The 14,324-nt window shown below is 39.9% G+C and overlaps 1 protein-coding gene across 1 annotated transcript; it reads left to right on the plus strand.

Moving 5' to 3' along the window:
* Positions 1–10,693: 10,693 nt before the first annotated feature.
* Positions 10,694–11,638, plus strand: LOC114688553 (olfactory receptor 1468-like). Its single transcript, XM_028863132.1, has one exon. It carries the CDS (start codon positions 10,694–10,696, stop codon positions 11,636–11,638), a length of 945 nt encoding a protein of 314 aa, XP_028718965.1.
* The last annotated feature ends 2,686 nt before the right edge of the window (positions 11,639–14,324 follow it).

The following is a 14,324-nucleotide window of genomic DNA, read 5'->3' on the forward strand; positions in this document are numbered from 1 at the left end:
TCTACAGCTCATAAACTCCTTCAGTAATGTGGCAGGATACAAGATTAACTCAAAAAAATTTAGTAGCCCTCCTATATACAAATGATAAATTGACTGAGAATGAAATCAGAGAAACATCCCCTTTACAATAGCCACAAATAATATAAAATACCATGGGGTAATTCTAAATAAGCAAGTGAAGGACCTGTATAATAAAAACATTGAGTCTCTGAAGAAAGAAATCAAAGAAGATATCAGAAAATGGAAAGATCTCTCATGCTCATGGACAGATAGAATTAACATAGTAAAAATAACAATCTTACCAAAAGCAATCTACAGATCCAATGCAATCTCCATCAAAATCCCAACACAATTCTTCACAGACTTGGAAAGAACAATACTTAATTTTATATGGAAAAACAAAAAACCTAGGATAGCTAAAAGAATCCTGTATAGCTGGGCAGTGGTGGTGCATACCTTTAATCCCAGCACTCAGGAGGCAGAGAAAGGTATGGATCTCTGTGAGTTCAAGGCCAGGCTGGTCTACAAAGTGAGTTCCAGGAAAGGTGCAAAGCTACACAGAGAAACCCTGTTTTAAAAAGCCAAAAGAAAAAAAGAAAGAAAAGAATCCTGTATAATATAGCAACCTCTGGAGGCATCATGATCCCTGACCTCAAACTCTACTATAGAGCTATAGTAATAAAAACAGCTTGGTAGTGGCATAAAAACCGACACATGGACTAATGGAATCGAATTTAAGACCCTGACATTAATCCACACACCTATGAACATAGGATTTTTGACAAAGAAGCCAAAACTGTACCATGGAAAAAAGAAAGCATCTTCAACAAATGGTGCTTCCATAACTGGATGTCAACATGCAGAAGATTGCAAATAGATCCATATCTGTCACCATGCATGAAACTCAAGTCTAAGTGGATCAAAGACCTCAATATAAATCTAGTTACACTGAACTTGATTGAAGAGAAAGTAGAAAGTAGTCTTGAACTCATTGGCACAGGAGACCACTTCCTAAATATAACACCAGTAGCACAGACACTGAGAGAAACAGTTAATAAATGGGACCTCCTGAAACTGAGAAGCTTTTGTAGGGCAAAGGACACAGTCAATAAGACAAAACAACAGCCTACAGAATGGGAAAAGATCTTCACCAACCCCACATCTGACAGAGGGCTGATCTCCAAAATATATAAAGAACTCAAAAAGCTAGACTTCAAAATACTGAACAATCCAATTTAAAAAATGGGCTACAGAGCTTAACAGAGAATTCTCAACAGAAGAATCTCAAATGGCTGAAAGGCATTTAAGGAATTGCTCAACATCCTTAGTCATCAGAGAAATGTAAATCAAAACAACTCTGAGATACCACTTTACACCTGTCAGAATGGCTAAGATCAAAAACACTGGTGTTGGAGAGGATGTGGAGCAAGGGGAACACACCTCCACTGTTGGTGGGAATGCACATTTGTACAGCCACTGTGGAAATCAGGATGGCGGTTTCTCAGAAAATTGGGAATGTCTTTCTCAAGACCCAGCAATACCACTCTTGGGCATATACCCCAGGAATGTTCAATCTTACCACAAGGACACATGCTCAACTATGTTCATATCAGCATTATTTGTAATAGCCAGAACCTGGAAACAACCTAGATGCCCCCTCAACTGAAGAATGGATAAAGAAAATGTGGCACGTATACACAATGGAGTATTTCTCTGCAGTAAAAAAACAATGATATGATGAAATTTACAGGCAAATGGATGGAACTAGAAAATATCATCCTGAGTGAGGTAACCCAGACTCAGAAGGACAAACATAGTATGTACTCACTCATAAGTGGATGCCAGATGTGAGTGAAGGGATGGCCAGACTGCAACCCACAGCTCCAGAGAGACTAGCTAACAGGGAAAGACCCTAGCAGGGACACATGGGTGACCCAGCGAAAGAGAAGTGGATGAGATCTACATGAGTGGACTGGGTGAGGGGGTAGTTGGTAGAGAGTGAGGAGTGGGGAATGAGAACATTGAGAAATGGGAGGGTAGAGCTGGAACAGGGACAGAGTGCAAGGGCAGGGAAGGAGATACCATAATAGATGAGGACATCATGGGAAAAGGAAGAGGCAGAGTGCTTGGGAGGCTCTCAGGAACCCACAAGGATGACACCACCTTGGACTACTGGCAGTGGTCCAGAGGGTGCCTGGACTGGTCTACTCTGGTGATCAGTCTAGTGAATACCCTAACTATCATCATAGAGCCTTGTCCAGTGACTGATGGAGGCAGATGCAGAGATCCATGGCCAGGCACCAGGCTGAGCTCCAGGAATCCAATTGATGAGAGAAGAGGGATTCTGGAGCTGGGGAATGTCAATATCATGACAGGAAGAAGTGCAGAGATGATCGGCCACACTAGAGGAAGCAAATGAACTGTAGACTAGTGGCTGTGGAGCCCTCATGGGACTGGACTAGGCCCTCTGGATACAGAAGACGGTTGTTTGGCTCAAACTGTTTGGGGAGCATCCAGGCAGGGGGATGGGGATACATCCCTGGTGCATGAGCAGGCTTTTGGGAATCCGGTGCCTGTGGTGTGGCACCTTGGGCAGCCTTGGTACAGTGGGAAGGAGGTTGGACCTGCCTAGGCTCGGTGTGCTGGGCTCTGCTGACTCCCCATGGAGACCTTTATTTGGGGGATGTGAGGTGGCTTGGGAGGGAGGGCTGGGAGATGGGAGGAGGGAGGAGGTGGGATCTGTGGGTGGTATGTAGAGTGAGTAGAATATTTCTTAATAAAGAAAAATGGAAAAAAAAGATTCACAAACCAAAAAAAAAAAGACTTAAGATAACAAATGCTTGTAAGATTTTAAAGAAAAAGGAAACCTTGGAAATTGTTGGTAGGAATAAAAATTAGCATTTACATTACACTGTGGAGATCCCTGGTAAATGTGAAATAGAACTATCATATAGCTCACAATCACAGTACTGGGAATGTGGCCAAAGAAATTTCAGCCTTTTTCTTAAAGATAAAAACTCCCCTATGCAGGGAATAACTACACTAGCTATTTTTTTAAATGGCTAAATTTAAAACTAAGACATCTTTTAAAGTGTGTGTGTGGTGTGTGGTGTGTGTGTGTGTGTGTGTGTGTGTGTGTGTGTGTGTGTGTGTGTGTGTGTGTGTGTGTAAAAGAAAAAGACAATGACAAGGACTTAGGTCTTCAACACAGTCTTGGATGGCCTGGAACTCACTGAATTCACCAGAATGACCTAGAGCTCATGGTAACACTTTCTTCCCTGCCTCCTGAGTGCTGGGATTACAATCATTGGCCACAACTAGCTTACTGGCTTGCAGCACATTTATCTCTTTCTTTTTGATTATTTCTTTAGCTGAGACTTCAAGAACTATACTGAACAAGAATGGAAAGAGGATAGCTTTGTTTTTTTCCTGATTATAGTGAAAATGTTTTGAGTTTTCCTTCATTTTGTATAATGTGGACTATGTATTTGTTGTACATAAACTTAGTTGTAATAAGGCTGATCCAAGTTCATGTCAGCCAAGGTGTGTGTATTGGCTTTCTCTCTTGCTTACTTGCTATTCTTTTTCCTTTTGAGACAAGGTCTCACTATATAGCTCTATCCTAGAACTCACTATGTAGACCAGGCTGGCCTAGAACTCACAGAGATCTGCCTATCATTGCCTCTGCCTCCAAGTGCTGAGATTAAAGCCATGTGCTCACACACCTGGCTTTTGATTTTCTTTTTAATGGAAAGTAAACATTGATGAAAATATGAAGAATCTGGAACTCACAAATATTACTGATTGAAATGTGAAATGGTACTGCTGCCATGTAAAAATTATTTGGTGATTTCTCAAAAGTTAAACATGGAATTATTGTTCTATCATCCAAAATTCCTATTCTTAGGTATATACATGAAAGAACTGCTATATTCAAGCCAAAATTTTACATTAATATCCAAAAGAGAACTATTCATCACAGTCCGATATACAAAGAGATATCAATTGATCATTGCCCAAATAAAACATGGGCATCCATGAAATACCACTCAGTATTAAAACCAAATGAACTATTGACACATGCGTGTGCCTTGAATATGACTAACTGCCTTAGTTAGGTTTTCTATTTCTGTGAAGAGACACCATAAACACAGCAACTTTTATAAAAGAAAGCATTTAACTGGGGATGCTTACAGGTTCAGAGATTTAGTCCATTATCATCATGGTAAAAGTATGGCAGCATACAGACAGACATGGTACTGGAGAAGTAACTAAGAGTTCTACATTTGGATCAGCAGGTAGCAGAAAGAGACAGAGCCACTGGGTCTGGCTTGCACTTCTAAAACCTCAAAGCCCACCCTCAATTATACAGTTCCTCCAATAAGGCCAAACCTATTCCAACAAGGCCACATCTCCTATAATGCTAATTCCTCTGAGTCTATAGGGGCCATTTTCATTCAAACAACCACATTAGCTGAAAGGAAGCAGATACATTATTCTGTATGATTGTGTGTATGCAAAAATGTTAAGGTCAAGAAAATCCAAAAAGATACAAAATAGACTGGAATTGCCTGTGGCTGAGTCAGGATAGACAAAGTAGGGAAAGTGTAGGGGAGCTAAGTGTTGGTTAATGTTAACTGTCAATTTATGAGATTTAGAATCACAATGGAAACAAATCTCTGAGCCCATCTGTGAGGGATTATTTAGCTAAGTTAGATGAGGTAAGAAAACCTACCCTAAATGTGGGCAATGTCACTCTGTGGTGTGGGGTTTCAGACTAAATGAAAAAGAGAAGACATAATGAGCCCAGGCATTCATCACTCTTCTGCCTGACTCTGAACTCAATGTGACCATCTGCCTCCTGCTCCTGCTGCTATAATGAGTTTTATTTCCTGGAACTGTAGCCAAAATTGTCCCATTCTCCTTAAGTTGCATTTGTTGGGTATTTTGTCACAGCAACAAGACAAATAATTAATGCAAAGTTTGAATAAACTCAGGAGATCCATCAGATGTAATGAGTAGGTTTTAAAAATGATGGTGGGATATTTGCACAGCTTTGAATATACAAATAATTATACACTTTATAAAGGTTAATAGTATATTTCAATATATGGTTTTTTAATGTCAGTAGATAGAACACCAGTATCACTGAACTCAAAGTTGAACCTACCACCCAGCCACTTTGGGTTATTATGTAAACCATTATCAGAGAATACTGGTACTACTCTACCTGGTGTGGTTGATGCTGATACCCAATGGACAACATGATTCCTGATCAAAAGAAGCATCATTCTGTCTAAAATCCTGGGGAAGTGTTTTAACATCTTTAATAGCTTAATGTCCAAAATGAAATGTTAATGTCATCTATAGCAACCCAATACAGGTAAAGCCAATGAAGACCCAGGTTCGCTAGGATGATAATGTGCTTTTTATTAGTATGGACAGAAACTCACTCAGCTGATGATTGTTAAACACAGGGAACAGATAGCAAAGGCAAGGCTTATAACTGTCAGCAGTGGTTTCAGTAACAATGGCAGGGATGTGGAACATGCACTAGGATGCACTGATGCAGATACAGAAAGTGGTTGGAGTAATGGTGGTGGATACAATTAAGGTTTTCCTAGAGAGATTGTAGCATGAATCTTAAAAGTTCTTATTAATAAAAACAAACCTGAAGCCAGTTTTGGGGTAAATGCTGGAAGATCAGAGAAGCAGAACAAGCCACAGCCACCTCACCTCACCAATTCCTCAGCTAATCCTATTCCCTCAGACTGGAAGCCTCTCTGTCCTCATCTGAATGGCTCTCAGCTGAACTGCTGCTAAAAGCCTGAAAGTTTAACCAGCCAAATGCTTCTAGTTTCTGGTCTTCACACCTTATATACCTTTCTGCTTTCTGCCATCACTCCCTGGGATTAAAGGCGTGTGTCACCATGCCTGGCTGTTTCCAATGTGGCCTTGAACTCACAGAGATCCAGACAGATTTCTGCCTCTGGAATGTTAGGATTAAAGGTGTGAGTGCTGCCATTTTCTAGCCTCTCTATCTAGTGGCTGTTCTGTTCTTTGACTCCAGATAATTTTATTAGGGTGCACAATATTTTGGGGAACACAATACCACCACAAGAGATGAAGAGCCAAAAACAACTGATTAGAAGTGGGAATCTGGGCTTCTTCTTATATCTTGGCCTGAAGACAGATTAACATGATCTTAAGGAATTCATCAAACATTGTTTTTATTCCTATCCTTAACATATATTGCCAGGTACAGAAAGTTGAGTCATAAATTCTGGTCCTTGTTAGCATTATGTTTACATATATATATATATATATATATATATATATATATATAATATATATATATATATATATATTGGTTTTGGTTTTTCAAGACAGGGTTTCTCTGTGTAGCTTTGTGCCTTTCCTGGAACTCGCTTTGGAGACAAGGCTGGCCTCGAACATTTGGATGTTTATATATCTTGAGGGCTGTTTATACAGTTTTATGTTTTACTCAGAGAATGCCATTTGGGAACCTTTCCAAAGTACATGTTTTTCATGGTGATGTTTCTGTAATAGCAAAAAATGGTTTCTTCAATACATTTTCATATCCATAGTCCCTAATTATTCTTCAAAATACAGACTCTGGAAACATTGTTAAGCAGCTCTTCCCTGAACAAGTTGTGAATAAGCATCTACCTATGAATCTCTCTTCTTTACCTTCCCCCTGGGTGTAGTGATCAATAACTGTAATCAGTCACAACTACAGGACTCTGAAAGAATTGGTCCTAGAAGGGTCCTGGATAATTAGTTTAATTAGTTGTTCATGACCTGGACTCCTCTGAGACACAGAACCTCTTAAGCCCAGAGGTAACTAAAAGGAGACATAGGTAAAGGGTGATGCAGATCTAGGGATTGACTAGAGACTGTTATTTCCTGTGAGCACAGTGAATAAAGGGAAGTATGGTATTTTATCAGGGACTATGCCTCAGCTTCAGATATTCTGAGTGAGTTGGCAGGTGGGTGAATGACCTGATGTTTTACTGTCCTTATAACACAGAGTTTCAATATCCTGCAGGATATGATGTTCTGTAAGATTTTTCAGAGATAATAATGTTCCTTCTTTGTAATCCCTCATCCTTCAGAGACTTTGCCACATCTAGGATGTATTTGAATTAATGGATGTCATTTGTAATATTTTGTTCACTATGTGGTTCCTCTTATTAAGAACTGTGCAATTATTCTCCTAAGATAAAGCTCTATCAACATAGCAGCATTGTGATGATAAAGACATTTTTTAACTTTGCTGTGGAGCATTAATAAACCTTAAGCAGGCCTCCCATCAAAAAATTGTTTCAGTTTATCTCATGGGACTCACCAATGTGTATTTTTAGGGATAATGTAAGTGCTGCCTGTTCCAGTATCCAGATGTCATCACCTGATGTTTCATTTATAAAGTAGAATCTGAGCTACAGAACCACAATCCATGTTTTCACAGAATTCTAGGTGATTTGTATTTAATGTGAACCACACTGTCTCCTAGGGGATTCCTATGTGCTGTCCTGGTTGAGAATTACCAATTTAATGGCTAAAGAAGATAGGAAACACCCTGGATCACTGGGAACTGCACCCACAGGTGAAGTCTCTGGTTTGTGACCTCTACATATATCCCTATACTGCATGGGTCCCTCTCACTTACAAGGGAAGTAGAATTTTGGCAAACTATTTTGACTTTACTTTGAGTTTGCTGTTCTAAAAGCTAATGATATTGAAAACCACATTTATAACACCATTAGAAATTACCAGAGCCTAGTCTATCCATACATAAGTTAATCATGACTTAGTATAGTTCTTAGAGAAAAGGCTTCCAACATTCCCTAATGCTCTTTCTCTGTTTTCTTGGTCAGCTTCGAAAACATATGGTGTAGCAGGAATCTTAAAAGTTCTTATTAATAAAATCAAACCTGAGGCGAGTTATTGGGGTCCATGCTGGTAGATCAGAGAGACAGAACAAGCCACAGCTATCTCACCTCACCGGGTCCTCAGCTGGTCTTGTCTCCTCAGACTGGAGGCCTTTTAGTCCTCATCCGGAATGGGTCTCAGCTGAATTACTGCTCAAAAGCCTGAATGCTTAACCAGCCACATGCTTAACCAGCCAAATTCTTCTAGTTTCTGGTCCTCACGCCTTATATATCTTTTTGCTTTCTACCACCACTCCCTGGAATTAAAGGCTGGCTTTCTGGGATTAAAGGCATGTCACCATGCTTGGCTATTTCCAATGTGGCCTTGAACTCACAGAGATCCAGAGGGATTTCTATCTCTGGAATGCTAGGATTAAAGGTGTGAGTGCCACCATTTTCTAGCCTTTGTATCTAGTGGCTGTCTGTTCTCTGACCCCAGATCAATTTATTAGAGTACACAAAATTTTGGGGAACACAATACCACCATAATATGGAGTTTGTTGGTGTTGTTGATAAGAAAACATGTGCTTACATGAGTGTGTGTGTGTGTGTGTGTGTGTGTGTGTGTGTGTGTGTGTGTGTGTGTTGGTCCAGATGAGTAGTTTTAAGCTAAGTATCACATGATGCTGAGAACTGATAAATGTCTGTCTTTGAGGTCAGTCAGTAGACAAACCCCTAGGCTGAGTTGAGGTTGCACACCTGAGCACAAAGCAGTCTGGAGTCAGAGTTCTTACTCAGTAGACTACATTTATTCTCTTATCTTTAACTGTGGGTGGCTCATCCTATTGCAGAGGGTGTTTTTCTTTACTGGAGTCTGCGTTCCTAAATGCTAATGACATTGAAAACTACATTCTTAGCAACATTAGGATTTGTATTTCACAAAAATCAGTGCCAGAGTCTAGTCCAACTCACACATAAGTTAGTCACGACACCAATTCTTATAGAATGAAACATAAGAATTTTATTTTGAGTCATCACCATTACTGAGCAGAGCAGCACATCAGATCTATCCCTATATTCCTATATTTTTTAAATACAAAATAGCATTAGTCACATTGGCAAGTGTCAAAATTAGTGCTAAATGATCAAGTCTAGTGATTATTAATATGGATAGTATGATTTGAGACAGGTCTCACTGTGTTACCCTGACTGGCCTGGGACTCTATGTAGACCAGACTGGCCTCAAACTCACAAAGGTCTGCCTTCTTCTCTGTCCAGAATACTGGAGCCAAAGGCATGTGCCAACTCAAGATTTAGTATGGGTATTGGCTCAATTTAGTGGGGGGCCTGTAGCATTTAATATTTAAGGAGTCTGTTTCAGATTGAAACACAACCAAACAAAAAAATAATTTATGAACACTGGTCACACACAAGCATCATGCCATGGGCTGCAATGCTGCAAGATGAAGGAGGACATGGCCTCTCCTGCATTTGGTGCACAGTCTGGTGGCAAACCTACATGAATCAGTGATCAGGGGCATTGAGGCATGTGAGAAGAACATAGGCTGCTGTGAGATCATGGTAACAGATCTCAATCTGGTGTGGAAATTTTTGACTAGCAAGTGGCATATAATATCTATGAAAGATAAATGAGGATAACATTGGTGAAGGGGCTAAAGAGGGGAATAAATTACAGGCAAGAGAAACAACAAGTGTAAAATGCCAGAAGCAAGAAAATGTGACTTTTAAGACTAGCACTGGAGAAGAGCAGCACACAGGTGTATCACAGCTCAGGTAACAGCATCATTTGTGAATATGATAAGACCCTTGGATAGTATTGAAAGTTGGCTTGAATAAGGGGAAAGGTAAGGATGGTAAGTCCTTTAACTGGTTTCCTGAGGCTCATCACATTAAATTATTCAAAGTATAATGAATTAAATGTTGGCAATCTTGTACAATCCTGGCAGCATCTAGTTGCCAGCCTGCTCTAGGAGTGTGGTGTTGTGGAGATGAATGGAGGAAGTAGAAACTAAGAGGAGCTCCAGGATTTGCTAGATTGACAGTGCTAGGAAGAGAAATAAAATTGACACGTTTCTTATTGGATCCAGGCCTTGCAGACATTGGATTTATCAGTTCTCCAGTGTCACCTTTACAGAACTGAGTCCCCAGTGTCCTCTTTACAGAACCGAGAGCAGAACAGGGGCAGTTGGGAAAGAGCAAAGTGGGATCATGTGTTTCACTTAGATCTGCTGCACTTGACACGCCTGTGACATATCCAAGAAGTTACAACTACTTAGCAACAGGATAGAGTTCTGAAGGAGACAGAGACTTCACAGCTGAATTTCAGATGTCAATTTCAGCCCCTGGCATACACAAATACACACATATATGTATATGTATACATATATATGAAGTTATTTAAAAATTTTATTTTCAGAATCCTATTAAAAAATAAATTTTCAGAATCCTGAGGACCACCAATGTGTAAGAGACACTAAGAGAAAGAAGCCAATTACAGCTGCCTAGGATGGCCACTCAGATAGTTAAGGAAAACAACTAACATGATTTGTGTTGCAGAAGCTCACAGGTGAATGTGTTCAGAAAATGATAAAATACTGAAACATGCAAGAAGGCTTTTAAAAAAGATCATCAGTGATTACAGATATTGGAAGTTTATAATTTTGGTTATGAGATCAATTGTTTTAAAATAAATAATAGATAAAGAGCCTAAAAATCTGTTTATTTTTATTTGAATTTCTAAGGATCTATATCATTTTTCCTTAAAGTCCAGGAGAAAGAATATGACAGAAAAGAACCAAAGTGTCATCTCCCAATTCCTCCTCCTGGGCCTGCCCATCCCCCAAGAGCAACAACAGCTGTTCTATGCCCTGTTCATGGCCATGTACCTCACCACTGTCCTGGGAAAACTCATCATCATCATCCTCATTCTACTGAACTCCCATCTCCACACACCCATGTACTTGTTTCTCAGCAACTTGTCCTTCTCTGACCTCTGCTTCTCCTCTGTCACAATGCCCAAAATGCTGCAGAACATGCAGAGCCAAGTCCCCTCCATCCCTTATGCAGGCTGCCTGGCACAACTGTACTTTTACCTGTATTTTGCAGACCTTGAGAGCTTCCTCCTTGTGGTCATGGCCTATGACCGCTATGTGGCCATCTGCTTCCCCCCTCACTACACCATTATCATGAGTCCTAAGCTCTGTGTGAGTCTGGTGTTGCTGTCTTGGGTGCTGACCATATTCCACGCCATGCTGCACACCCTCCTTGTGGCCAGATTATCTTTCTGTAAGAACAATGTGATCCCACACTTTTTCTGTGACATATCTCCTCTGCTGAAGTTGTCCTGCTCTGACACACATGTTAATGAGTTGGTAATATTTATCATGGGGGGGCTTGCTATTGTCATTCCATTCCTTCTCATTGTCATGTCCTATGCACGAATTGTCTCCTCTATTCTTAAGGTTCCTTCTGTTCGAGGCATCTACAAGGTCTTCTCCACCTGTGGGTCACATCTGTCTGTGGTGTCTCTCTTCTATGGGACAATTATTGGCCTTTACCTATGTCCATCAGCTAATAACTCTACTGTGAAGGAAACTGTTATGGCTATGATGTACACAGTGGTGACACCCATGCTGAACCCCTTCATCTATAGTCTGAGGAACAGAGACATGAAGGAGGCCCTGGTAAGAGTCCTTTGTAAGAAGAAAATTCCCATCTGTCTTTGATAACTACACTTGACAATTTTGGAAATTTTCACCCAATTAATAGAATGTACTAATGTGGGGATGATATTCCAGATTTCCTCATTGCCATCCAAGATTCTGTTAAAAGCATAGAACAGCAATTATCCAGCATGTAAAAGAGGAGACATCTAAGTGTGAAGTTGAAGACAGAAACTGTTTTTGTGAACCTGACTATTCTATTTTGCTTTTCTTGGGTGATCCTGAAAAGGCATATATTAGAGCTACTATTTTAATGATCTCCATTTCTTAAACCATAAATCATCCTAGAATTTTATCAGTTCAGTTGAATTCTGCTTTAACTATGGTCTAATTTTTAAATTTCCCTCCAAAATCCTAAGTCAATGATAACATCCCAGTATCTCAGCCTCCCATCTCCTAATGTCTTCTATGTGCTATTTCTGAGAAAATCTTGCCTTTTATACATTCTTAAAACTTTTTAAACTTTAGTATTATTTCGTGTAAGTGGATGTATTGTCTGTGCATATTGTTTCATTTTTAACAATTAAACATGATGTGTAGAAGTATAATTTTTAGATATTACTATCCTTAACATATATTATTAACTATATAAATTTGTGTCATAGAAGTAGTATCCATGCCAGCAAAACACTCATTCCTCAAAGGGCTTATTTACAGGGAGTTACAATGTATCCACATAGTTCCAGGAGCAACAATTGAAAATGGTGTGTCTTTAACATCTATTTATTAAAAAAAAGTTCTAAAAAATATTATGTCTTTTATCATGTAGTTTCTAGTTACTTTTAACAATTGTTCAAACTCTCCTCTCCAAACTGTAGCCAGATGTAAGATCACTGACTCTTATTACTCCCCTCTATAGATGTCTTAGATATTTACTGTCTCTAATGAGTTACTGCAGCACCTAAACACCATTTGAACACAGAGCCTCATATATAGGGATGCATAGGAAAGGAGGTGCTTGAAATGTGGTGTAGACCCTGAAGAATACTACAGACTTGGTACCTTCCTGTGGCCATAGTGAATATGAAGAGCAAGATCTTTTATCAGGATTTAGGAGTCACCCTTGGCTGTCCAAGGCAAGTTGCCTTCCATCTACAGAAAATAACAAATAAAACTCTCATCTTCAGATTATTCCTCTACTTTCCGATCCCCTTTGAGGCTCCCATATTAAAAAAGGAATCCATAATTGTGGTAGTTTGAATGTAAATGCCCCCCATAAGCTCATAGGGAATGGCACTATTAGGATGTGTGGCTTTTGAAGTAGATGTGGCCTTGTTGAAAGAAGTGTGTCACTGTGGGAGTGAGCTTTAGGGTCTCTTATTCTTAAGCTATACCTAGTTCAGGCACTTCCTGATGCCTGCAGATCAAGATGTAGTACTCTCAGCTCCTTTTCCACACCATGTCTGCCTGCACACCACCATGTTGATAATGGACTAAACCTCTGAACCACCTCCTAATTAAATGTTTTCCTTTATAAGAGTTGCATGGTCATGGGGTCTCTTCACAGCAATAGATACCCTAAGACAGATGTTGGTACCAGGGACTAGGGACTAGGGTATCATTGTGATAAGACTGACCATGCTTTTGTTTGAAGGAGTATGGACCTTGGGAATATGAATTTAAAAAGCAGTTGAATGCTTTAAGTGCTGCTTAATGGGCAACATTAGTATGAGCATGGAAGACAATGGTGCTGAGTGTGATTTGATGAACTATGGGGGCCTGTCAAGAGAGGTCTCAGAGGAGAAGAATTTTAATATGTTGTCTAGAGATTGTTCTTGTATTAATTTGGTAAAGAATGTGCCTACCTTTTGCCCTTTTCCCAAGAGTCTGCTTGAGGCTAAAATGAAGAGTTTTGGATTAATTCCCTTAGCTGAGGAAATCTCAAAACAGTCTAATATAAACTCTGTCATATTAGCAGTAACTCTTAAATATATTTATAATGAAAAGGAGCAAACTGAGCAAGGAAAAATACAAAATGTACAATTTGTAAAGAAAAGGAGCACCAGGAAATGGGTTGAAGCTAACTCATGTGTTCAAGGACATAAAAAAAATTAAGAAATGGAATAAAAGGAGTGGTGACCTCAAGGCAAGATGCTAGAGTTTCAACTTGTGAAAAGGAATTGAAGAAAAGCTGAGAGCTGGGTGTGGTGACTCACACCTTAAATCCCAACAGTCCAGAGGCAGAGACTGGCAGATCTCTGAGTTTGAGGCTAGCCTGGTCTACTGATCCAGTTTCAGAATAGACAAGCTTAGGCAGTGAAGGAAACCTTCAAGGACAGAAAACTGGTAAAGTTGTAATTGAACAAGGGGTCAAGGTTTCAGCCCCAGCAAACAGCAGGACTTGGAAGCTTTGGCCACATGGTTCTGACTTTAGAGTCAAGGAGCAACTAAGGAAAGGTGCTGAGGCCAGGCATGTGTCAGGGGTGTCCCTTAGTGGAAGCCCATAGAGACCATTATGTAAAGCTGTGAGGTTGAAGCATGGATTGCCTTGGAGAACCCAAGATGCTAGAGATGCCAGAGCCATGTGATATCTGTCAAGGAAAGCTGCTAACATGAAGTGGAACCAGCCCAAGAGAAAGAAGTATGTTGCAGTCAACAAAACTGAAAGGAGTTGGAGATCTGAACAGTGCTTTGACATCAAACATAGAGATGCAGAGTTTGTATTTTTCCCAGCTGGTTTTCAGTCATG

The sequence above is a fragment of the Peromyscus leucopus genome, chromosome 8b, assembly GCF_004664715.2.
Source record: "Peromyscus leucopus breed LL Stock chromosome 8b, UCI_PerLeu_2.1, whole genome shotgun sequence".
Lineage (NCBI taxonomy): Eukaryota > Metazoa > Chordata > Mammalia > Rodentia > Cricetidae > Peromyscus > Peromyscus leucopus.

Coding starts and splice junctions, on each gene's coding strand:
- LOC114688553 (XM_028863132.1), top strand. CDS start 10,694: ATGACAGAAAAGAACCAAAGTGTCATCTCCCAATTCCTCCTCCTGGGC.